The sequence below is a fragment of the Amblyraja radiata genome, chromosome 22, assembly GCF_010909765.2.
Source record: "Amblyraja radiata isolate CabotCenter1 chromosome 22, sAmbRad1.1.pri, whole genome shotgun sequence".
In the NCBI taxonomy this organism is placed as follows: domain Eukaryota; kingdom Metazoa; phylum Chordata; class Chondrichthyes; order Rajiformes; family Rajidae; genus Amblyraja; species Amblyraja radiata.
The window spans coordinates 39,680,671-39,706,533 of NC_045977.1; the positions used below are offsets into that span (position 1 = coordinate 39,680,671).

At 42.3% G+C, this 25,863-nt stretch overlaps 1 protein-coding gene across 2 annotated transcripts in view; it reads right to left on the reverse strand.

Moving 5' to 3' along the window:
• Window positions 1-25,863, reverse strand: part of sdk1 (sidekick cell adhesion molecule 1) — a 577,103-nt gene that overhangs the window by 195,717 nt on the left and 355,523 nt on the right. For both annotated transcript variants that reach the window (XM_033041133.1, XM_033041132.1), the window contains exon 6: window positions 4,092-4,203. In XM_033041133.1, coding sequence (XP_032897024.1) covers window positions 4,092-4,203 — 112 coding nt within the window. The remainder of the gene's footprint in view (window positions 1-4,091; window positions 4,204-25,863) is intronic.

The window sequence follows — 25,863 nt, forward strand, 5'->3', positions numbered from 1 at the left end:
GAATTTTAAAATGAACATTTAAAAACTTTATGGTAATTATGGAGAATCTCAGGAGTAAGTTGGACTGAATAAATAATAAAATTGATCGCCGCAGTCTTTCCTGACAATAAGCGGCACCCAGTGAGCTGTGGTTCAGAATTCAGAGTGCAGCCTGCAGGGTTTTGTTTATTAATTTAAATCAAAGACAGTGCCTTCACTGTTGCATCCTACATTCCCAGCTGTTCACACATTCAATTGGTGAACCAGCGATACATTTCATCAATAGGAATTTCACCTTTCGTGATGAGCAATACTGTCAGGTTGGGAACAACTCTACCCAAGACCGCAAGAATTTGTAGAGAACTGTAGACATGGCCCAATCTATCAAACCAAACCAGACTTCCCCACCATCTACACTTTCTGCTGCCTTGGTAAAGCAGCCAACATGATCTTGACTTGACCCATCCCCGTCATTCCTCCTTCCCTCAGCTCCCGTCTAGCAGAAGGTACAAAAGCTTGAAAGAGCGCACCACTAGACTCAGGAATAGCTTCTCCCTCTCTGATACCAGGCTTCTGTATGGTCCTTCCATAAGCTAGGGTACTGTCCAATTCACCTCTACCCCATTGTGGACATTGGACTTTGCCTTTGGAACTGATGCGCTACAATGCTGCGAACTATATTCTGCACTCTGTATCTTCTCATTTGCTCTATTTATTGTACTTGAGTTTGACTTGATTGTATTTATGTCTAGTATATGTCTAGTATATGTGATCTGTTTGGATAGCATGTAAAATTATACTGTACCCCGATAGACATGACAATAATAAACATAAACCTACAGTATCAGTTGAGTGCTTTTAGTTACCTGTACTAAATGGAGATGTACTGTGGAGCCAGTAAATTACTGTGACATTCATGTTGTTTTTGAGTTTATCAATGAAGTACTACTAAATGATATCGAGGCAAGCAATTTTCACTTTGAACACAAGGTGCTGGAGTAACTAAAGGGGTCAGCCAATATCTCTGTCTGAAGAAGGGTTTCAACCCGAAACATCACGCATTCCTTCTTTCCAGAGATGCTGCCTGTTCCGCTGATACTCGAGCATTTTGTGTCTATCTTCTGGTCCATCACAAGTACTGACCTCCTCTCCAACAAAGGGGTCCAGGTGTTTTTCCTCAGAAAGGCAGCCAATATCATCAGACCCACATCACCCTGGCCACACTCTCATTTTGTTCCTACCTTTGCGAAGAAGGTACAGGAGACTGAAAACTGTGACCAACACGTTCAAGAATAGCATATTTCTTGCAACCATCAGGCTAGAACAATACACAACATTAACCTCCAGAACGATGAACTTCTATTTTCAAGAAGGACTGCAGATGCTGGGAAATCGAAGGTACACAAAAAAGCTGGAGAAACTCAGCGGGTGCAGCAGCATCTATGGAGCGAAGGAAATAGGTAACGTTTCGGGCCGAAACCCTTCTTCAGACTGATGAACTTCTATGGACTGTTTCTGATTGCACTACAGACTTTGGTTAATTTTTTGCATTAGTAATATCATTAATTTATTGAATTTGTTATTATTATATTGAATTGTGTGTATTGCATTTACCGCCTTGTTAAGCTGCTGCAAGTAGGAATTCTCTTGTTCCATTGTCTGTACAAAATATGAATTGAACATTCTTGACTCTTGAACTGGATGCAGATATCTATTGCCTGTCTCAAATATAAACTATTCCATCGGACTCCAAGTTATGATGGGAGACGCTGGTTGGTAAACATAATTCAATTCCATTGTGTGTAATTTAATTATATTTGCTGTGATAACTTAATTATATATGTCAAGAGTTTTATAGCTGTCTATATTATAGTTTTGTATAGGATGTTGATTTAGATAATTTAAGGTAAGTGAAGGATTCTGTTTATTGGCATCTTTTCAACTCCTGTAAAAGGCGTCCATTATCTGTTAACATTGTGGATTGGATTATTGGTTTGGCATTTTTTGAAATCAATTGTATGTCCACTGTCTAGACAAGCAATTACCAATAAATAAAGTCTTGAACAAGGTCAAGCATCTAAGCTAACATACAAAAATACAGATATACAAACAAATATAAAGAGGATAATAAATTTACAAGAGCAAAGCAGACCAAAAATAAATTAAGTCACAAATCATATGTACATGAAAATTTACAATAAGGTTGCATTCTAACTTAAAACAAATTGAAATTAGCAATACAAAAGGGTATTAGGTTTAAGCAACAAACAAAGTGCTGAAGAAACTCAGTGGATCTGGTAGCATCCGTGGAAGGAAATAGATAGACGACATTTTGAGTCGGAACCCTTCTTCAACCTGATCAATGTGTCCGGAGAAGGCGTTTAAAATACACTTGGACAAGTACATGGATAGGAAAGGTTTAGAGGGATAAAAAAAATACAGACAAGAAGGCACATGAGAGAGCGGTGCAGAGACTTTAACCATAAACGTAACCATATGGAACATTAAGGGAGAATTGTGGGAATTTGTCAGAAAGGTACGACAATTTTAATCTGGGTAAGGACTGGAAAAATCAGATGGGTGAAGTAAGCCTGGATGAGGAACTCATGGGCTGTTTTGGGGAGTTTCTTAGAACAGCAGGTTTTGGAGCCAACTTGAGAACAGGCTATACCAGAGATGCTATCGTGCAATTAGAAAGGATTAATTAATCATCTCATAATGAATGGGGCCCTAGGTAGCAGCAATTACAATATGATTACATTTTACAATCAGCTTGAGGGAGAGAAGAATGGATCTCGTATAAGAACAATTATTATGCCATGACAGCAGAGCCAACCATGTACACATGGTTCAGGGAATATCCAATTGAAATGCAGTGCCATATGTTTAAGCCGAACTTTGACAATACACAAGTTAGATGCATTCAATTGTAAGGGGAACAGAGCCCATATATGATTAACTGAGAAAATTAAAGGTAGTATCAAATTTAAAGGAAAAGCAACAAACAATTTACGGAGGAACTCAGAGGGTCAAGCAGCATCTGTGGATGGAAACGGACAATTGATGTGTCTGTTGGGACCCTTCATCTGGACTGACCTGCAAAGTTGCCTGACCTGCTGAGTTCATCCAACAGATTAGCCTTTCAACAAAATTAGTCTTGATACTAACATTAATTGGAACAAGTTGATTCCTAATTACAAATGCATTTCAAAGACTTGAATCAACAAGAGCAAGTAGACTGACTGGTTCTCCTCCCCAAGCTTAAAATACATTCTGACATTTAAAGAATACAATTTATACCTTGTTTTTCTTTCATTCATATATTAAAAAATTGAATATACATCTTATCTCATCTTATATGTGAAGATATGCAGAATGTATTAACAGAAAATATATCGAAAATTGGCAAAGGAATTCGTAGCAAATCATTTTGTAACTGTGGAAGAAAATATTAATATCCTTTCTTACTTAATTTTGATTGGAATTGAACAGGTAACAAAAGGGTATGTGGATGTGGCAATTGGCATCTCTCGTTGACCATATGCAGAAGGTGTTTCGTGGGAATCAGCAAAGTAAGATTAGACGTATTGCCGCTTGTCTAGGAATGTGTTGAAAGGTGGATGGTAAATGTAAACATGAAATAATGAACGGAGATAAGGAAGCTTGATTTCTCAGCAGGAAGTTACAGGAGACCGCTAGTAGCATAGAAATGTTACTGTGATTGGGGGGCTTATGATTGGCTCGGAGAGGGGATGATGGCGTGGTATGATTAAAAGGTGAGATAGAATAATGTCAAGATGCCCTTGTATTATGTTTGACTTGTTAACCATCTGTTGTTGAATAAGAAAACATATAACCATGGACTATGTATATTTTCATATAGTTGTATCTAACAAAAAACAAAAGTTGTTTACTGCACAGTATAACTGTCGGCTAATTCTGCTGTGAAGTCAGAGAACTGGTGAGCGTTTAACTGCCGCCATCTCGCCATGATATCATACAATAAAGTCCCTTGAAGCAAACCTGCGAAGTTTTTCATTTTCATTTTTCTTTAATTTCTTCCACAGTGACATAATTAATGCACAGACGTTGATCTGTTTCTTTCCACTAACCTTGCATTCGCAACACATTCCAGAGTCACCTCACTGGTGCCAGCCACAATACTGGTGTTTTTTGGAGCGACGACAATTCTTGGTGCCACAGGGTCAGCTCGATCTGCAGTGTCTGGAACAAGAAGAATGCAAATGTTCACAAAAAAATCCTCTCCAATCGTTTTCCAAATGTTGCAGAATCAACAGGTTACAGAATAGCTTACTGTCTGGCTACCAGAGCCAAACAAATTCATCACCATAGAAGTCAGTTCCAATGCCCGACAATACACGGCAACAAACCTAATACCAGAATCGTCATACCTGTTCTGTGTACCTGCAAGGACTCGTCGGGGCTGGGGGGGGGGACTCAGTCGAGGTGGTGGTGATCACCACACAAACCAGAGGTACAATATGAGCACAGATGTACATCATGTCAGCATGGACAGGTTGGGCCAAAGGGCTTGTTTCCATGCTGTGTGACTGGGTAAAGTGGATGTAGAGAGGATGTTTCCACTCGTGGGAGAGTCTAAAACCAGAGGTCATAGCCGCAGAATAAAATGACTTTCCTTAGGACGGAGATGAGGAGGAATTTCTTTAGTCAGAGGGTGGTGAATCTGTGGAATTCATTGTCACAGAAGGCTGTGGAGACCAAATCAATAGATATTTTTAAGGCATAGACAGATAGATTAATAATTAGTACGGGTGTCAGGGGTTATGGGGAGAAGGCAGGAGAATGGGGTTAGGAGGGTAAGATAGATCAGCCATGATTGAATGGCGGACTTGATGGGCCGAATGGCCTAACTATGCTTCTATCACTAATTAACCCATAGCCATCAATTGCACAACAAGATGTCAAACACCCCTGGTTCAGCTGCCTTACAAGATAAATCTAATCAGCACATGCCTGGCTGCAGGAGACACACTGAGCTTGGTGCACCCAAAGCTAATCCTAAGGACGGCAGTCCACGGTCCTGTCATCACCAGACACAGATTCTGGAAAAGCTTCTCAAATACCTGGTCCAAAAACGACTCATGAGTAGTAATATTCCTTTGTACCAACACTGCACCAACACTACAAATGTATAGACCTGATAACACAATGAATGCATAGACTGGATAACACCATACATGTAAAGTCATGCACTGTTTTTGTATTTCATATATATATTTTAAGAATAACATTTAATTTTGAAATAACAAATATGTATCTGCCATGTTTCTGGATCACATTAAAACGTTCTCCTTCAGCCTTTTGTTTTTTTTTGCACAATTGTCTAACTTTTCTGTTTCGTAGGAGCAAACATATTTGAGATACAGCTTCAAGCTTCAAAACAGCAGTTACACATAGCCATTGATACATTCCAATTGTTATTTATTTGCACAGCCTTAAGAAGTCATCCTACCTACACTTGACACGGTGTTGATGGGTGCAGTTACCAAGGGAGTTCCAGGATTTAACACAGCACCAATGACAGAATGAAAATGTACTTGCAAGTCAGCAGGGTAGTGGGTGGGGAAATCAAGAAAGATTCGACCTGGATGTTGCTGAGCTTTTCCAATATTAATAGAAGCATTCGAACCTAGGAAAGTGGGAATATTCAATCATCTCCTGACATGTACCCAGAAGATGTTTCAATGGCTGTAGGGAATCAGTGAGTGAGTGAACTGATGCATCCAACCAGATCTCTGTTCTGCACTTATTACACATCATTTGTTAGACTAGTTCACTTAAGCTTCTACTTAATTGTGAGCCACCCCTTGCATATCAGATATCGGTGCTGCAGGATTAAACAATAGCAATGGCTAACTTTATATCCAACGGTAATTTATCAATATTATCATGAAGCCATGCTTGATGGTGAGAAGTATGCATAGTCTTCCTAAATTCACATACTCTTTTTGACAGCATAGAGGAATCAAGAATTGAGAGCACAGGTTTATGGTGAGGGGGGGGGGGGGGGCTATTAAAGGGCAGTACTCTGGCACAGCGGTAGAGTTGCTGCCTTACTGCAACAGGGACCCCAGGTTTGATCCTAACTACGGGTGCTGACTGTATGGAGTTTGTACGTTCTCCCCTTGACCTGTGTGGGTTTTCCCCGGGATCTCCGGTTTCCTCCCACACTCCAAAGACGTACAGGTTTGTAGGTTAATTGACTTGGCAAAATTGTAAATTGTCCCATATATGTGTAGGATAATATAAATGTGCGGGGATCCCTGGTCGGTGCGGACTCAGTGGGCCAAAGTGCCTGTTTCTGCGCTGCATCTCTAAACTAAACTAAACTCAGGGGCAACATTTTAACACGGATGCTGATGGTAAATTGAACAAGCTGCCAGAGGAGGTAGTTGAGGCAGGTACAATAAGAACATTTAAAAGACATTTGGACAGATACATGAATAGGAAAGGTTTACAGAGATATGGGTGAAATGCAGGCAAATGGGACTAGCTTAAATTTGGCGCCTTGGTCGGGAAGGACGAGTTTGTTCAGTTTACGTGCTGTATGACTCTAACCAGTACTTCAATTATACATCCTGTACTCCCTGCCTGTGGTGTGTAATCAATTTGTCCTTAAATGTCCTGGCAAAATTAATGAATTCATATTACCTGTGATTGAAAAAAACAGTACACAGGACACAGAATTGTGATTCACACCAACTACAAACAGCTAAATAGGATTTTATGGATGATGGGTTAGAGAAAAGTAATTTCAATTGATTTTATCGGCCCTGGTCCATTAAGTGTCTGCTGTAAAATAGATGTCCCATTTATCAAAATATTTTTTTTTTATGTAGCATCAATCAGAAACTTTTTTATCATATTAAAAGTTGTTGTGTTCAGAACTGAAGAATGTGAGAGTTTAACTGACGTGCATTGTGCCAAAAGGTTCAGTGTTAACGTCATCATCTCTGCACGGGATGGTGGGCCAGATCTCTTGCCGAATCCTTGATCGCCACTCCCCACACTAGGACCATAATGTTCCTCCCAGTATGGCCTCAGTCTCATTCTTCTGACAGGCTAGAATGTACCTGATCAGAACATCGGATCGAATAGTGAAAGGCTTGGATAGAATGGATGTCAAGATGATGTTTCCACCAGTCTAGGACCTGAGGTCTTTGTCTCAGAATAAAAGGACGTTCCTTTAGGAAAGAGATGAGGAGGAATTTCTTTAGTCAGAGGGTGGTGAATCTATGAAATTCATTGCCACAGAAGGCTGTGGAGGCCAGGTCAATCGATATTTTTACAACAGAAATAGATAGATTCTTGATTAGTATGGCTGTCAGGGATTATGGGGAGAAGGCAGGAGGATAGGGATGAGGGGGAGAGATAGATCAGCCATGATTGAATGGCGGAGTAGACTTGATGGGCCGAATGACCGAATTCGACGTCTGTAGGGGGCGCTCCTCTGTGTGCAGCCATGTCAGCAGCGCGTCAGTCTTTTCAACTTTTTTTATTTTTTAGTATGTTTTAAAGTATGTATTTAATGTTCCTTTGTGTGTTTTGTGTGGGGGGTGGTGTGGGGGGGTGAGGGGGAAACCGCTTCGGTCGCCTCCTCCATGGAGAGGCGACTTTTTCCAGGTCGCCTCCCCCGTGGCCTAACATCAAGGATCGGGGCGGCCTTTCCCGGAGACGCGCCCGGGGCTTCAGCGGCGGGCGCAGCGTGGACTCTCGTTGTGGAGCGGGTGAACCCTCGCTGGGGCTCGCTGGAGGGGAGCGCTCCGTTTCGCTGGCCCGGGGCAGCCGGCAGCCTGAAGTCGCAGCCTGAAGCCGCGGTCTGCAGAGCTCCAGCTGGTGCGGCGTCTACAGCCCTCGTGGGGGACCCGGGGGAAGAAGAAGCCATCACTGCCGGCCCGCGGCCAACTTCTACCGCGGGGCCGGCATGGACTTACCATCACCCCTGGAGGGGAGCTTCGACCGCCGTCCCTGCCGTTCGACCGCCGTCTACGGTGCTTCTGGCTGCGGCGGAGACTTTAAATCTCGACCGCCGGCCTGCGGCTTACAACAACTTAAAGCCGCGGTCTCCGGTGAGGAAGAGCCGATCCTGGACTGACTCTGGACTCTGGTCCTGACCACGGGGGGGAAATGGAGGAGGACTGGCCAAATGTTGTGCCTTCCACCACAGCGATGAATGCTGTGGTGGATGTTTGTGTTACATTTTTATTGTGGTTGTGTGTTCTTTATTATTGTATCGCTGCTGACAACCCAAATTCCACCGACCCTGGTTGTGTGGCAATAAATTCTATCTTATCTTATCTTATCACATATGAATTTATGAACTTCAGACAGTGCCCAGCTTCTGTGATCCAAACACTGTCCTCCTCGGAAGACTCTGACAGCCTATGAGACCCCTCCCCTCTCAAGGGGTATCAAAACAGTTACTATATCTGAGTATCTGACAAATACACCAAAACACGAGAAAATATCAGAGAGCCATCAGCATGGAAATAGGTTCTTCATCCCACCATCCACTCCACCTACATTAGTCATATGCCAAATTAATTTACTCTCCCCATTTTCCAATGAACTCCTGCCACAGTCTAAGACTTACTGACAGACTAACGGCAATTTACAATGGCCAATTAACCTAACAACCCACACCTATGAGGTGGGAGCCAGCCTCCCTGAGAATGCGATTGGGGCCATGCAGGAGGATCATTATGTCGAAGGTGAGCAGTTGGTGATCCATGACTCAGCAGGACATCTGGGCCTCCATCCCAGGACGTGGGAGAAAAACTGGAAACTGATGTGGTCACGGGGATGCTGGCAGAGCTTCAGCTTCATAACACCGAAGACCCTGGTTCGATCCTGACCTCGCATGTTGTCTGTGTGGAGTTTGCACGTTCTCTATATGGCCGCGTAGGTTTCATCCCATATCCCAAAGATGTGGAGGTTTGTTGTTTAATAGGCCTCTAAATTGCCCCCATGTGTGTAGGGAGTGGATGCAAAAGTAGGATAACATAGAACTAATGTGAGTGGGTGATGAATGGTCAGCGTAGACTCGGAGCCTGTTTCCACGCTGTATCTCTAAACTAAACTAAACTAAATTAAACTAAACTAAACTCTCTTTATTCCTTGCATCCCATCAACGTATTCTCTCCCACGCAAGCCCGTCAGCTCCCATTTTGGTCATTTTAAAGGCAGCTAGTGAAGACGCCACAGCTACCAGTCAGCTGCAGGCAGATTTTGTTTGCTTCAGCAGAACATTCTCTTATTGGGCATGTAATCCTGTTACTTTCCCTCATCCTGTTGCTTCCCTTCATGAGTATTCTAGTATCTTATTATGAGTCGGTTTGTCAATTAATACTCTCTTGAACTCCTACAGGTGTGCAGTGGAGAGCACATTGACTGGTTGCATCATGGTCTGGTTTGGCAACTCGAACAACCAGGAACGAAGAAGATTGCAAAAGGTTGTGAACACTGCCCAGTCCATCACAGTTATTGACTTCCCCACCATCGAAGGGAGCTGCAGGAGCCACTGCCTCAAAAATAGTCATAAATATCAAATCAGGACAGAATGCGCTACTTTAAATATAGCTGCTTAAAACTTCACTTCTATACATCTCGTAGCAATTACCTACATCACCTTAATGTTGGATTTGGTCACAAGTGTGCAAATGGCACGTTTCTGAACTTGGTTGGATGACTGATTATATTTAATATTTATCTTTTTGAAAATCATAGAGATATATAGATCGTTTTTATTAGTTACACCTGCTACAGCATGGAAGCCCCGTAGCATTGAGAAGATAAAAAACACTACATTGGCGCATAATTCATAAAGCCGACTGGGTTTTCTAACTCATTAGTTACACTGTGGCAACTTCATTTCCACATACAATTTTACACCCATGAAATCAAATGGATAAAAATTCATTTGAGTTTTTATTCCTTGAAGCGGTTCATGTATTTTATGATACATTTCATTACTTTTTGTCATAGAAAATTTCCAAACATAATTGCCTTTAAATATCTGTCCAAACTATTTGTACTCCAAGCCTGTCAACATCAGTCTTTATAAAGGATAGACATTTTTCTGCATAATACTATGAAACAAAATCTTGTAATACTACAGGTTTTACATCAAAAATCTGATAGAGGTCCTACATCATAATATCAATAACATCCTTTTTGTTTAACACAATATAATCAATAATACCCTTTACGCTCGGTACATTGCATTTTTAGTCTTCACAAAATAACACAGAAAATCTACAACTGTGTAAACTTAAAGAACAGTAATGGGCACCTCTCAGTAAATTTCTGGCAGAAATCCAATCTTGGGAATTGGAGAAACAGTTTGAGATAAACACAGAGAACTTTGGAAGCACTCAGCAGGTCAAGCAGCAGCAGATGGAAGAGAAACAGTCAAGTGTTTGTGTCAAGGACCCAACAGCAGAACTGGAAATGCTTGTTAAATTGGAGAGAGGGTAGAGTGGAGACAACAATGGGAATATCTGCATTAGGGCACAGACCAACCATGTCAATAAAGCAGCAGCTAAAGACAGAATAGGACATAGAAGCAAATTGAAACAGAGACGCACTCCACATTGGTAGCGTAAACATCCAGTGGTTTGTGAAATTTCACGGCATGAGTTGCAATGTTTTTACACAAATTAAATTAGTTATGACTATCAATGATTGGGAGATTTACACCAGAATTTCTTGAATCAGCAAAGGCACAAACCCATTGGCCTTGATAATTGCTATGTCTAGAATGTTTCTGCCTGATATTTTAGTCTCGCAAGACAGCATAAGACGTCTCTTCCCCTGCAGAACAGTTCATTAATGAAGTGTAGCAGATGACTCTTGTGCTCAAGAACAAGTTCCAGTGATTTGGCTAGAAGTGAGAAGGCAGTCACCCCAATTTGATGATTCATTAATAAAATATCTATATCCTGACTGATAACACTGAGACAGCAGATGCTGGAATCTTATGCGTAAAATAGGCTGCTGGAGGAACTTAATGGGTCAGGCAGCATCTGTGGACGGAAATGGACAGACAATATTTTGGATCTGAACAAATGTCTCGACCTGAAATGTTACGTCCTTTCTCTCCACAGATGCTGCCTGACCCACTGAGTTCCGTCTGTTTTTAACACAGACAACTTACAGGCTGCTACAAAAAACATTCAAAGATGGGTGAAATAGACGGTATGTTTATCCATCATTGTGTATGGTGAAATCATGACGTAAAGAGTATCTTTATTTAGTTAAATGATAACAAGTGGACATGCTGACAAAAAAGGCTGAAATGTTATTACATCCTAGCATGAACACTTGATTGAAAACCTGTTCCTTTATTTGAAGAAATAAGATGTGAGGTCAAAGGTTAAGCAGAAGAGAAGCTTTAATGGATACACATCGACAACTGTCACACCAGTCCCCGGGGACTTTTCTGAATGTAATCTTTTTTCTGCGTACAGCTGGAAACACAGTTCTTCAGGTGAAGCTGGTGCTACGGTGTTGTTGAGTAGGGAATTCCAAGTCTCAGACTCAACAAAGACTGGCCATGTATCAGGAGGTTCATGCCTTGGTGTGTAATCTGAAACATGGTCTTTCACCTTCCTGGTCAAGTTCTCTTCATTGACAGCTTCCTCAGATATTCAATACATTCTATGAGGCACTCACTCTGGGTGACAAGATTAGATTTCTAAATATTTCACGGATACATGGGCTTGAAAGCCCAGACATCCAGACTTTAGTTTAGTTAAGAGATACAATAGACAATAGGCAATAGGTGCAGGAGTAGGCCATTTGGCCCTTCGAGCCAGCACCGCCATTCAATGTGATCATGGCTGATCATCCCCAATCAGTACTCTGTTCCGGCCTTCTCCCCATATCCCCTGACTCCGCTATTTTTAAGAGCCCTATCTAGCTCTCTCTTGAAAGCATCCAGAGAACCTGCCTCCACCGCCCTCTGAGGCAGAGAATTCCACAGACTCGCCACTCATACAGGGCACAAACAGGCTATGAGGCCCACCAAGTCCGCACCGACCAGCGTTCCCTGCACATTAACACTACCCTACATATACTAGAAACAATTTACACTAATTAACCTACAAACCTGTACGTCTTTGGAGTGTGGGAGGAAACCAAAGATCTTGGAGAGAAGGTCCAAACTCCACACAGACAGCTCCCGTAGTCGGGATCGACCCCGGGTTTCCAGCGCTGTAAGGCAACAACTCTACCGCTGCGCCAATGTGCTGCCCTTAAGAATAGCTTCTTCCCCACTGGCATCAGACTCGTGAACCAATCACTTCTTTCACACCTTATTCCTGGAGGTGCTGCCTCGTTCTCTTACTCCCTCCTTATTTACTTATTCCATATTGTGCTTTAATATCCAAGCACTACTTGGATTTTACACAACATTCTTGCACGGTTCTGCTGATTTTCACTCACGGTTGTATTTCTCATTACTGTATGTATGTATACTGTGCACTCTGGGAGCTTCATGTGAACAAGGAATTTCATTGCACAATAAACAAATCTAATCTAATCTAATATCAGAAGCAACTACAGATTGAATAGGCAGGATGCTAAACAGCAATTCCCAGCTGCAGAAATCACTGGTGAAATACTTGACACTCTTTAGGATTGAGTCCTTACTTCTGTTTGACTGCTAATGATGGCAAGAGCTGCACCTCACTTTATGTTCCCCCGAGAGGTTTGTAAAAGGTGGCTAACCGGCAAGGGCACCATTGCTGCTCTTCATGTAAATGAGATTACTCAGGACCCAGTGAGCAGATCAACAGTAAATGCCAAAAATGCAAAAAAAAACTCAGCTGCCATCGACTTTGGGCAGGTGAATTGGCATAAACAGCTTATATCCATTTGCTGCCAAGAAGTTTAATTACCACAATTATACATTGGAACTATATTGAAAACAACATGAAATTTCTGGGCCAAACTTTTGAAGCACTCTTTCATTAAAAAAAATCTTGTGTACATGGATGGTTCATGACAGTTTTTTCTGGCAGGTATAAAAGCTTGCATAATGCTACATAATTGGATAAGCCGCAAACTGAGTTTGAGTTTCTGCAAGCAAAGATAATAGTACATATAGCATATAAAAACAGAACAAAAAAGAATTATACTTAAATGTTTAAATTTTGGCATGTTCCACAGCAACATTCAGGATCAATGCAGTGATCAACTTGCCTTCAGGCAGCTTGGGAAAATTAAGAAAATGAAACACTTTGCAATTCTCATGAAAAAGTTCTTCTCTGCTTCTCAAACATTGCAGTGAGCCAGTAACTGAAAGAACTTCGCTTTCTACTTTATATTAACTGAGCCAATATAACCAATAAAGATGGTACCACTTTTAATTTACTGCTTCCTTGCATGATAAATCCAATCACCATAGCCTTTATTCATGGCACAAAGTAAGGTCAGGAAATTCCAAAATGCGCCATTGTGAGCCAAATGCCTTTGGTTTCTTAAGATTGCTAATCAAATCTTTAAATCATTTTCAAAGGTTCATTGTGGAAACATTTTATGGATCTTAACGAATCAAGACATTATGCTATGACACAAAATGAATAAATTTATAACACCTTTAAGGCACTATATCCTATTTTGTGTTTTTTACAGCCTAAATGAATTTGGAGTATGATAATTATATTGGAATTTCTTGTGCCACCTCTTAAATTTGTTATTTGGCGGTTGCTCAGAGCTACACATGACATTTCTATAACGGCTCAAGATTTTGATAACACTGAGGTTAGGACTGAGGTTAAAACTTCCATTTGTGTAACAACTTTCACAATGCTTTACATTCCAAAGCGCCTGACATACAATAAAATATGTTGTGAAGTACAGACACTGCTACATGAAAGACGGCAGCAAATTTGCATAAAGCTAGTTCCAATAAAAAGTAATGAGTAAAGATAATCAACAGATAATTTATTTTAGGAATGTTGCTCGAGGAGAAGAGTGTTAGTTTCTTTTGAAAATATTGCTTTAGGATCTTTTAGGAAAACCTGCATCAGCAGGTACTTCACTGTACTTCAAGTACCTCAGTACTTCACTGAAGTGTAGGGTCAGGATTTTTACCACATTCCAGGTGTGACGAGAACCAACTAATCACCTTTTGCCCCAAGAGCTAAGATTATTACCACTAAGCTAGACGTCACCATATTTCTTTGTGCTGGAGAACACAAGTTAAAGCTTCAGTTAAAACAGGGAACACTTCTAGATAATATTCTCAATCGCTTTATCCCGCGTGAAAATAACTTTACGTAATCTAATATATTTTTTCTATCAAGCAAATTACATTCTCTTTCATGAGATGGCATGTTGAATTGGGCAAAGTGGTTTCATGCCAAAGATATTAACAATGTGTAAAAATTGCTACAGCATGCACATTGAAAAAGCTTGCATGGGGATTAAACATCTTTGTCTGGATCTTCGTGATAGCAAATGATTTCTGAGCTTGTCAACCTCGCCAATTATGCTCTTTAAGTCCTAACCAAGAGTACTGAAGCAAGCCAGCCGTAAACTATGCTGATAATAGATGGTGTTGCAAACAAATATCCTGACTGGCTCTCCTCCCGCCCCGCTTCATCATGCTCACATCCACAAAGAGAACTCCAAGCAAACTGATGTCAGCTACCACATCAGAGACCTTTCCTCTTCTTGGGGAACCATATCAAAGTATCAGGTGCAGATCAAACCCACTGAAGTATGAGTAGGAAGGAACTGCACATTCTGGTTTACACCAAAGAAAGACACAAAAAGCTGGAGTAACTCAGCGGGTTGGGCAGCATCTCTGGAGAGAAGGAATAGGTGACGTTTCGGGTCAAGTCCCTTCTTCAGACTTATTCCACTGTAGTTTGCATAGGGTGCTTAAGTTAGGTATTTGAACAGCATGGGAGCTTGATGCTGAGGTGAAAGAGGGTGTTCGATGGTACGTTCAATGTTTGTGGTGGATTTTAATAGTTTCAACTAACTGAATTCATGAAATAAGATTGAATCGTGATTGCACAGCAGCTGATGTAGTGTAGTTTTAACACATGGCTGTTGGCAGAGGTCCGATAGTCCCTCAGCAAATACATGTGCAGTAGCAGTCTGGGTCAGCTCAGCTAAATCAAAGTGCAGAGAGAAAGGGGACTGAGCAGCTTGTTGCAGGAGGTAGTCACACCCTGGGTTAGCGAGTCGAGGATTTTGCCAGTGGCCATAGTCAGGAGAATGTAACTGCAAATTAGGGAGGTATGGGTAGTTACGATAAGGTGTTATAGAGTCATAGAGTGATACAGTGTGGAAACAGGCCCTTTGGCCCAACTTGTCCACACCGGCCAACATGTCCCAGCTATACTAGTCCCACCTGCCTGCGTTTGGTCCATATCCCTCCAAACTTGTCCTATCCATGTACCTGTCCAACTGTTTCTTAAACGTTGGGATAGTCCCAGCCTCAACTACCTCCTCCGGCAGCTTGTTCCATACACCCACAACCCTTTCTATGAAAAATGTACCCCTCAGATTCCTATTAAATCGTTTCCCCTTCACCTTGAACTTATGTCCTCTGGTCGTCGATTCCCCCATTCTGGGCAAGAGACTCTGTGCATCTACCCAATCTATTCCTCTCATGATTTTGTACACCTCTATAAGATCACTCCTCATCCTCCTGTGCTCCAAGGAATAGAGACCCAGCCGACTCACCCTCTCCCTTTAGCTCAGACCATCTTGTCCTGGCAACATCCTCGCAAATCATCTCTGAACCCTTTCAAGCTTGACAATATATTTCCAATAACATGGTGCCCAGAACTGAACACAATACTCTAAATATGGTCTCACCAACGTCATACACAACTGCAACATGACCTCCCAACTTCTATACTCAATATTCTGGCTACAGGAGAGTAAATCTAAGTTCTTGTCCAAGTTCTTGAGACTATCCAATGTACTTACTATACATAGATATGAATAGAGATTATCTGGAGAATCCATCCCGTGTTTGCGAATCATTCAGGAGTAAGGAGGTTGCATTACGAAATCCGTCACAAAATGAAATATTTGTTCATTTTCCAATTGATTTTCAAACTACAGCAGATGAAGGGAGTGTGTTTTTTCTCCACTACTCGAGAACAATTCAGAACTATTTCTATTATTAAGTCTTATTTTGGTGCGGGTTAGGCTGGAAGAGCCTGTTTCCGTGCTGTATGACTTGGCAAGGTTTCTGGTGACAATCAAGTTGTACATTTTAAATATAAATATTAAATGTTAGGTTGCAATTCTTCTTGCTAGTCTCTCCAGATTCTAAACATCACAGGCCTCTTCTTAAGGCCTTGCTGCTGCGCGTTTTCAGGCAGAAAGATCACCTTTCGAGATGCTGCCAAGTGTGTGATATTATTGCATTTAAACAGGGCCCTGACTCAATGAAATCAGACTCACTTGAAACATATAAGATTGTTAAGGGTTTGGACATGCTAGAGGCAGGAAACATGTTCCCGATGTTGGGGGAGTCCAGAACCAGGGGCCACAGTTTAAGAATAAGGAGTAAGCCATTTTGAACGGAGACGAGGAAACACTTTTTCTCACAGAGAGTGGTGAGTTTGTGGAATTCTCTGCCTCAGAGGGTGGTGGAGGCAGGTTCTCTGGATGCTTTCAAGTGAGAGCTAGATAGGGCTCTTAAAAATAGCACAGTCAAGGGATATGGGGAGAAGGCAGGAACGGGGTACTGATTGGGGATGATCAGCCAGGATCACATTGAATGGCGGTGCTGGCTCGAAGAGCCAAATGGCCTACTCCTGCACCTATTGTCTATTGTCATTCTGAACACTGGACCTGTGGATAGCAAAGAATTGTGTTATTTCACTCATTCTCTTTTTTTTCTAATCCAATTTTCATAATTCCCCAAGTATAAAACCCATACAGATTTTAGGAGTTCAGAAACTGAATGTTACCAACTATTTTACTCAATGAACCTCAACCTAATCTAAAGGACCTGTACCACTTGGGCATTATTTGCTCGTCATTTACGCGACATCATTTACGCGTCACGACGCGTGCATTACGCGCGCATGGTGAGACGTGGTGACGTAGGCAGTGACACGCGGTCACGCGCGGCGCCCCAGGATTTTGGGATTCTCAAAATCCTCGCGCGCCACCTGCGTGACGCGCAAATGATGCCCAAGTGGGACAGGCCCTCAACCCTGTTTTCACTCAATGTTCATAATTCCAACAAAAATGAATGGAAATGAATCAGGAGTTTGATATTTCGTAAGAGTATGACTGGGATCAACTGACACAGCAGGGACTAACAGATTGAAATAAAAGCCTCCTCATCCGAATGCTTCGAGTAAACACTGAACAGAATATTTATAATCGGGCTATCAAGAAATCTGTTCACCAATATCTTAGCTAGAGAGCAATGTAAAATGAAAGGGACCTATCATTGCAAAGAACAGTAAGGAAATTCAATAAAACTTGTATTGAGATTTTTAAGACTACTCATTATAGAATGTGTGGGGGCTGAGTGCTTGTGCACAACTCCTCCCAAAGTTAAGCTTTATTCCAATAAACCATATAACGGCGAATTACAGGCAAGTATATTTTCATATTCAGAAATTAAGATCTCTTCATAAAATTGAAGTGTATGAGGCCATTTCACAATATATAATTTTTATTAAATCAAAAGAATATGAGACAAATGAAGAAAAGAAAACGGAAGAAAAATACACCCACGTTAGTTTGATAGCCAGAGCCAAGAAAGCACAAAACACTCTTGTAAATATTCAGAAGACAAAACCAACAAAATCAATTCTGTCATATCACATTATATCCTGTCTGCTTCCTTCCCTGTTGTTACAAAAAGGTAATGATCTGAGAATTGTATTCATAGAAGATTTTATCATAACGTGTGTGTTTTTGTGTGTGTGTGTGCGCGTTTGTATCTGGACTTTCAAAAACCTTTGACAAGGTCCCACACAAGAGATTAGTGTGCAAAATGAAGGCACACGATCTTGGGGGTAGGATATTGACATGGATAGAGAACTGGTTGGCAGACAGGAAGCAAAGAGTAGGAATTAACGGGTCCTTTTCAGAATGGCAGGCAGTGACTAGTGGGGTGCCGCAAGGCTCGGTGCTGGGACCCCAGATATTTAGAATATATATCAACGATTTAGGTGGGGGAATTAAATGTGACATCTCCAAGTTTGCGGATGACACAAAGCTGGGTGGCAGTGTGAGCTGCGAGTAGGATGCTATGAGGCTGCATGGTGATTTGGATAGATTGGGTGAGTGGGTAGATGCATGGCTGATGCAGTATAATGTGGATATATGTGAGATTATCCACTTTGGTGGCAAGATCAGGAAGGCAGATTATTATCTGAATGGTGTCAGATTAGGAAAAGGGAAGGTGCAACAAGGCCTGGGTGTGCTTGTTAGATTAGATTAGATTAGATTCGTTTATTGTCATTCAGACCTTTCGGTCTGAACGAAATTTCGTTTCCCTGCAGTCATACATATAATAAAATATGACAAAAACACACAATCAACAGAAATTTAACATCCACCACAGTGAGTTCACCAAACACCTCCTCACTGTGGTGGAAGGCAAAATCCTAAAGTCTCTGTCTCTTCCCTCTATTGTTCTCCCTCTGCGCCGAGGTGATCCAGGCTCCAGATGTTGTGACCTCACCGGGTGATGGTAAATTCCGCGGCTCAACCGTGCTCCGCGAACGGGCCGGTTCAAACTCCGCGGGTGGTCGCTGCCGCTGCCACAGCTCCGGGGCCGAGTCGGGTCTCCGCTGCCGCTGCTGCCGCTGCCACAGCTCCGGGGCCGAGTCGGGTCTCCGCTGCCGCAGCTCCGAGGCCGAGTCAGGTCTCCGCTGCCGCTGGTGCTGCCGCCGCCGCCACAGCTTCGGGGCCGAGTCGGATCTCTGCTGCCGCCGCTACAGCTCCGGGGCCAAGTCGGGTCTCCGCTGCCGCTGCTACAGCTCCGGGGCCGAGTCGGGTCTCCGTTGCCGCTGCTGCCGCCGCCGCTGCCGCCACAGCTTCGGGGCCGAGTCGGGTCTCCGCTGCCGCTGCTGCCGCCGCCACAGCTTCGGGGCCGAGTCGGGTCTCCGCTGCCGCTGCCGCCGCCACAGCCAGCTCCGCCATTAGGCCTCGACGCAGACGTAGACGGGACGGGGAATACGACAGAAAAAAAGTCGCATCCCCCGAAGGAAGAGACCAAAACATGTTTCTCCCACCCCACCCACACACATACATCAGCTTGTACATCAGTCACTAAAAGTAAGCATGCAGGCACAGCAGGCAGTGAAGAAAGATAATGGCATGTTGACCTTCATTGCGAGAGGATTTGAGTTTAGGAGCAAGGAGGTCCTACTGCAGTTGTACAGGGCCCTGGTGACACCGCACCTGGAGTATTGTGTGCAATTTTGGTCCCCTAATTTGAGGAACCACAATATTGCTTTTGAGCGAGTGCAGTGTAGGTTCACCAGGTTAATTCCCGGGATGGCCGGACTGACATATGATGAAAGAATGGGTCGACTGGCTTGTATTCACTGGAATTTAGAAGGATGAGAGGAGTTCTTATAGAAACATATAAAATTCTTAAAGGATTGGACAAGCTAGATGCAGGAAAAATGTTCCCGATGTTGGGGGAGTCCAGAACCAGGGGTCACTGTTTAAGAATAAGGGGTAGGCCATTTAGGACTGAGATGAGATAAAACTTTTCCACCCAGAGAGTTGTGAATCCGTGGAATTCTCTGCCGCGAAGGCAGTGGAGGCCAATTCACTGGATGTTTTCAAGAGAGAGTTAGATTTAGCTCTTAGGGCTAATGGAATCAAAGGATGTGGGAGAAAAAGCAGGAATGTGGTACTGATGTTAGATGATCAGCCCTCGAAGGGCCGAATGGCCTACTCCTGCACCTATTTTTCTATGTTTTGTGTGTTTTTGTGTGTGTGAATATACAACTTTTCAAACTGCCTATATTTTCCTGGGAGAAATTGCTACTGCAGCATCTCTTCCACTGAAATTAATATCAAACATTTATAGATCTAGTCACACTTTCATTTCAGCAAAAAATATAATTTGCAACAAAAGAAGCAAATATAGAGGGCAAAAGAAAAAAAATTAATACTCCTGTTGCATTAATGTTTTATAAAGCATAATTTATTTTCTATTCTTCACTATCCTCCGAGCATGTTTTAGTTGAAACAATTAAATTTCCTTGAATTTGTAAACAGAACAATGAAGTATTGATTAGGCTTTTAATTTTACTGCTTTCTTATGATGCGAGTCAATTAATATTTTAAAAGAAAGATGGCTAAATGATTATGCTTGCAATACTTCTGGAAGTAATCCAATTCTTACAAAAGCAAAGCTAATCAACGATTCGGATGAGACACAAGCCATTCCAAGACTACAACTCTGTGTCCTGCAAGCTCAAAATGGGAAGTGTAGAGTCACAGAGTCATATAGCGCAGAAACGGGCCTATTGACCCAAATCGTCCAGGTTAAGCAAGATGCTCCATCTAAGCTAGTCCCATTTGCCTGCATTTAGTCCACATCCCTTTAAACCTTTCCTATTCATGTCCAAGTGTATTATAGATTCAAAATATACACAAACATGAATACAACTAATGCATTCACCCAGTTACTCATGCCAAGTAAGCTTGTCCAATATGCGATTATTCTGCCAACACAAAAAAAAACAAAGCTTAACAGTAGCCACAGGATCAATACTGGGTACTTTAAGCCGATTAAAGTCAACAACCATCCCCAAAGGACCAGCGTATTTAGACATCCAGAGAGAGGAAACAGCAAACAGATGATGGGGAAACTCAACATGATCCCAATACTGCAGGGGGAAAACGGCTGAAGTTCGGTTGCCTTATGATGACAAAGGTAGCCGGCCATCCACAAGGTGTTGTGCCATGCACTTAGACAGATAGGATTTAGAAAGGTATCGACCAAGTGCAGGCAAATGGGACTAGCGCAGAATGCCAAGTTGAATGGCAAGGAAAAGGTGGGCCAGAGGGACTGTTTACATGTTGTTCAGCTCAATGACTATGACACACAAAAGCAGATCTTGACAGTGAGGGCAGCATTAGCATTAGTAAGCAGTTTGCTGGCGCCAACGAGAAATAAAGCACCAAGAAGACACGTATCCACCTCAGTGTCCAACTGGCAGCAGTCATCATGGTGCAAAGGTGCTACAGACCCCAGTAATACATTGGCTTTTGGACTGCCCATGGCCTGCTAATGGGTCATGCATGATTGAGGACCTTTCCCAGGACAAGATTAACATTGAACCCTATCATAAAGTATGTGGTTGGTGTAAGGACACAAGAAGGTGAATATTACAGGAACAAGGAATGAAAATCAAAAAAATTGTAGATGCTGGAAATCTAAAATAAAAGTAGAAAATGCTGGAAACATTTTGCAGGTCAGGCAGCTTCTGCAGACGGATAAACCAGTTGGAGACTGTTCATCAGACTGTCTTGATAAAGGCTCTTCGACTAGTACGTTGACTACATTTTTATTTCCACAGGTGCTGCCCTGCTGAGTGTTTTCACCATTAAGGCTGTGACTAGAACAAGGCAAGGGACTCATAAATAAAGTTAACATTACAGGAAATGCAAAAAAGAAAAGTTCAGTGTTGGGCTCAGAAAATGGGGAGATTTGGGAGTGGCTTGACTTGGTGTATAGGAAAATTAGAAGGAACAGCTGAAGTAGTCAAATAATTGGTTTCAATCTCTGTGACAAAGAAATGTAAAAATGTTCTTTGCACCTTTTGTCAACCAGACAAGGGAACACCACAGGGTGGAATTTTTGGAAGACGTTTGTTAAGAAATGAAGCCAGATTTTATCTTTGCACTCCTGGATGATCTTGCAGTAGTGGTGGCAGTGGAAACTCAGGCTCTTGTAATTAAGTCACATCTTGTGGTAATACTACTTTTAAAATGGCACCTGTTTAATTTCAGAAGCAATCAAAATTATATCACCCTGCAATTTTGAACAACAAATAAATATTCATATACCACACAATTATCTTATGGTCTTTGTCTCCAATGAAAGCAATTATCAAAGGAAATTAATTTTCTATTGCAGCTCTTTAAAAAAAAAATATGCCTGTCTATACAGTAATATTATGGGATTTTTAATGAATCATTTCATTTTCTTTGGGAGTATGATAAAATAATAGTCCTGAGATTATGCTATTACTGTCCTGAAAATGATGAGCATGGAAATAGTCACGAATATTTATTTATTTTATTTATGGACACAGCGTGGAAACAGGTCCTTTGGACACTGAGTTCATGACGAACATCAATCGACTGTTCACATTAGTTTTGTGTTGTCTCAATTTCTCTTCCACTCCAAACAACTAGGGTCAACTTACAGAGGCCAATTAACCTACAAACCTGCATATCTTTTGGATGTGGGAAGAAACCACGGAAGCACACGGAAGTAACCCACGCCGTCACAGGGAGAACATGTAAACTCCACACAGACAGCACCCGGTCAGGATTGAACCTGGTCTCTCGCATTGTGTGGCAGCAGCTCTACCTCGTAGCTTCCAAAACCTAATGGCTTGTATCAGAGTGCAGCTATCAATGGCACATTAAGTGAAAGTCTACTGCCATGTTGAACATGATGTTAAAGTGAAATAACTATGGATTTTATCACCAGTCCAGTTTCAATTAGCCCACTCAGCAATATATGGCAAAACCGGCAGTCTATATGGCAGTCTACATAGACCTGATTCACATTCACAGCCGTCTTTGGATATACAGATAAAATAGTCCTGGAAGTGGATCAGCCTTGACTAAGAGGGATTGCCAGGATGAAGAGAGATTGCCAATGAATACAGTGATGAATGATGAGAGCCTTTAAGTGTGTGTGTGCATGACTTTAAATTGAAAATGTAAAACAATTACATTCAGTCATAAACAACGTGGAGAAGGAGAGATTGAAAAAATATATAATTTTCATGTTCCAGTGAAAGAGATTAATATTACCATGAGTTTAGATAGAATTTTACAGGCATTCAAATTGACCATTGAACAATGAAGATGCTTCTCCATATTAAAATTACATATATTAAATTCACCCTCTTTGAATAAGCTTCCCCCAATTGCTTAATTTTTTTCATCCTCTTGAGCATTAAAAGAATGTTCATATTACAGAAATTAATCTACAGTACTACTCAATGTATTACATCATACAGCTAAATACCATTTTTCACGTTCATCAAACGTTATCTTGTAGCCAAAATGCAGTTTTATGTTCTTTTAAAGGCAATACCTTTAACTGTTAGGCCAGATTAATTTGATGCTGACTTGTCTTTGGAAATTACAGATACATAGAAAATAGGCGCAGGAGTAGGCTATTCAGCCCTTCGAGCCAGCACTGCCATTCAATGTGATCATGGCTGATCATCCACAATCAGTACCCCGTTCCGGCCTTCGCCCCATTTCCCTTGATTCCGCTGTGATTACTTAAAAAAGTTGATGTGTTTTTGGAAGCACGAGGTCAAATTCATGTATCATTACAGTATGTATACTGTTAATCTGCAGCTTCACGTGAATAAGGAATTTCATTGTACGCTCCTCTGGTAGCAGCCATGTCAGCAGCGCGTCAGTTTTTTTCAACTTTTTTAATTTTTTTTAGTATGTTTTAAAGTATGTGCTTAATGTTCCTTTGTGTGTTTTGTGTGGGGGGTGGTGTGGGGGGGGTGAGGGGGAAACCGCTTCGGTCGCCTCCTCCATGGAGAGGCGAATTTTTCCAGGTCGCCTCCCCCGTGGCGTAACATCAAGGATCGGCGCGGCCTTTCCCGGAGACGCGCCCGGGGCTTCAGCGGCGGGCGCAGCGTGGACACTCGTTGTGGAGCGGGTGAGCCCTCGCTGGGCTCGCTGGAGGGGAGCGCTCCGTTTCGCTGGCCCGGGGCAGCCGGCAGCCTGAAGTCGCAGCCTGAAGCCGCGGTCTGCAGAGCTCCAGCTGGTGCGGCGTCTACAGCCCGGGATCCCTCGTGGGGGACCCGGGGAAAGAAGAAGCCATCACTGCCGGCCCGCGGCCAACTTCTACCGCGGGGCCGGCATGGACTTACCATCACCCCTGGAGGGGAGCTTCGACCACCGGCCCTGCAGTCTACGGTGCTTCTGGCTGCGGCGGAGAATTTAAATCTCGACCGCCGGCCTGCGGCCTACAACAACTTAAAGCCGCGGTCTCCGGTGAGGAAGAGCCGATCCTGGACTGACTCTGGACTCTGGTCCTGTCCACGGGGGGGAAATGGAGGAGGACTGGCCAAATTTTGTGCCTTACACCACAGTGATGAATGCTGTGGTGGATGTTTGTGTTACAGTTTTATTGTGGTTGTGTGTTCTTTATTATTGTATCGCTGCTGACAACCCAAATTCCACCGACCCTGGTTGTGTGGCAAATAAATTCTATCTAATCTAATCTAATCTAAATTATGAATGGAAGTTTGATAAATTTAATTTGTGATCATTAGCTCTGCCATGGAGAGGATGATATTTTTTGCAGGGAATGCTAAATATCAGGTAAAAGGAATAGTGTAGTCTCACACTGAAGTAGCATTTAACACCCTGGTGAAGAAAGACATCAATAAGTTTGTATAGGGGTGCAGCTGTGGGAGTGGTGGAAGAGTGAAATTATGAATGGAACAATCCTGGAAAGCAAAGAATGCAAGAATGGCAATGGCTTCTTGCAGATGGGATACAATTGGAGGAGGTAAATGGGGTGAAAAATGACTAGGAAGCTCAATCCACAGGCGAATGAGAAAGCAAAGTGTTGGGGATGGCCAAACATGAGAGATCTGATCAGAAACACTGTACTGTTGCAGAGAAAAAGATAAACTATTGTGGAAAATTCGGGGTGAAAGTGGAGGCAGAATTAGGGGATGCGATTCAGGAAGCAGTCAAAGAGGAGAGCGCTGGTGAATTCTGGTGAGTCTTTTCTCCTGACACCTGATTAATCGTGTAACGTACAAGCTCAATGCTTGCTTGCTGCTCGCCGCAGATCCTTATCGCCAGTTGCTGCTTAACCTCTGCTTAAGTATTTATTAGATATCAACTCTCACCAAAAGATTAAAGGAGAGCAGCTAGTATACTGGCACCTACTAAATCTGCTCAAATCTTATTTATAATATGATATTCAAATCTTAAAGGTTGATGTCTAATGACCTACTGTGCTCAAGAAATCTCACCGAGTATCATGAGTGGAAAGCATATACAGTACCCTCCATAATGTTTGGGACAAAGACCCATCATTTATTTATTTGCCTCTGTACTCCACAATTTGAGATTTGTAAAATAAAAAAATCACATGTGGTTAAAGTGCACATTGTCAGATTTTAATAAAGGCCATTTTTATACATTTTGGTTTCACCATGTAGAAATTACAGCTGTGTTTATACATAGTCCCTCCATTTCAGGGCACCATAATGTTTGGGACAGATGGCTTCACCACCTCCAGTTTAAATTCCAGTTGGAATATTTTGTTGGAAGAAAGTGCTACTTTAAATTTAGTTGCATCTGGTTGGGTAACTATAGTTGGGTGGAGATTATTCCGTGCTTTAATTGTGCGTGGGAAGAACGAATTGCTGTACACATCTGTCTTTGTAGCTGGGATCACAAATTGGATCGAATGCCCTCGTCTGCTCCTAATTGGTTTGGGGTTGGTGTAGGTCTTGTGATCTATGTCTAGCTGACCATTTAACATTTTGTAAAAACAGGTCAAACGGTGAGCTTCACGTCAGTCTTGGAGAGGGTTCCACCCCAGAGAATTCAGAAGTTTGGTGACACTCGCTTTTCTCTCATAGGTGTTAG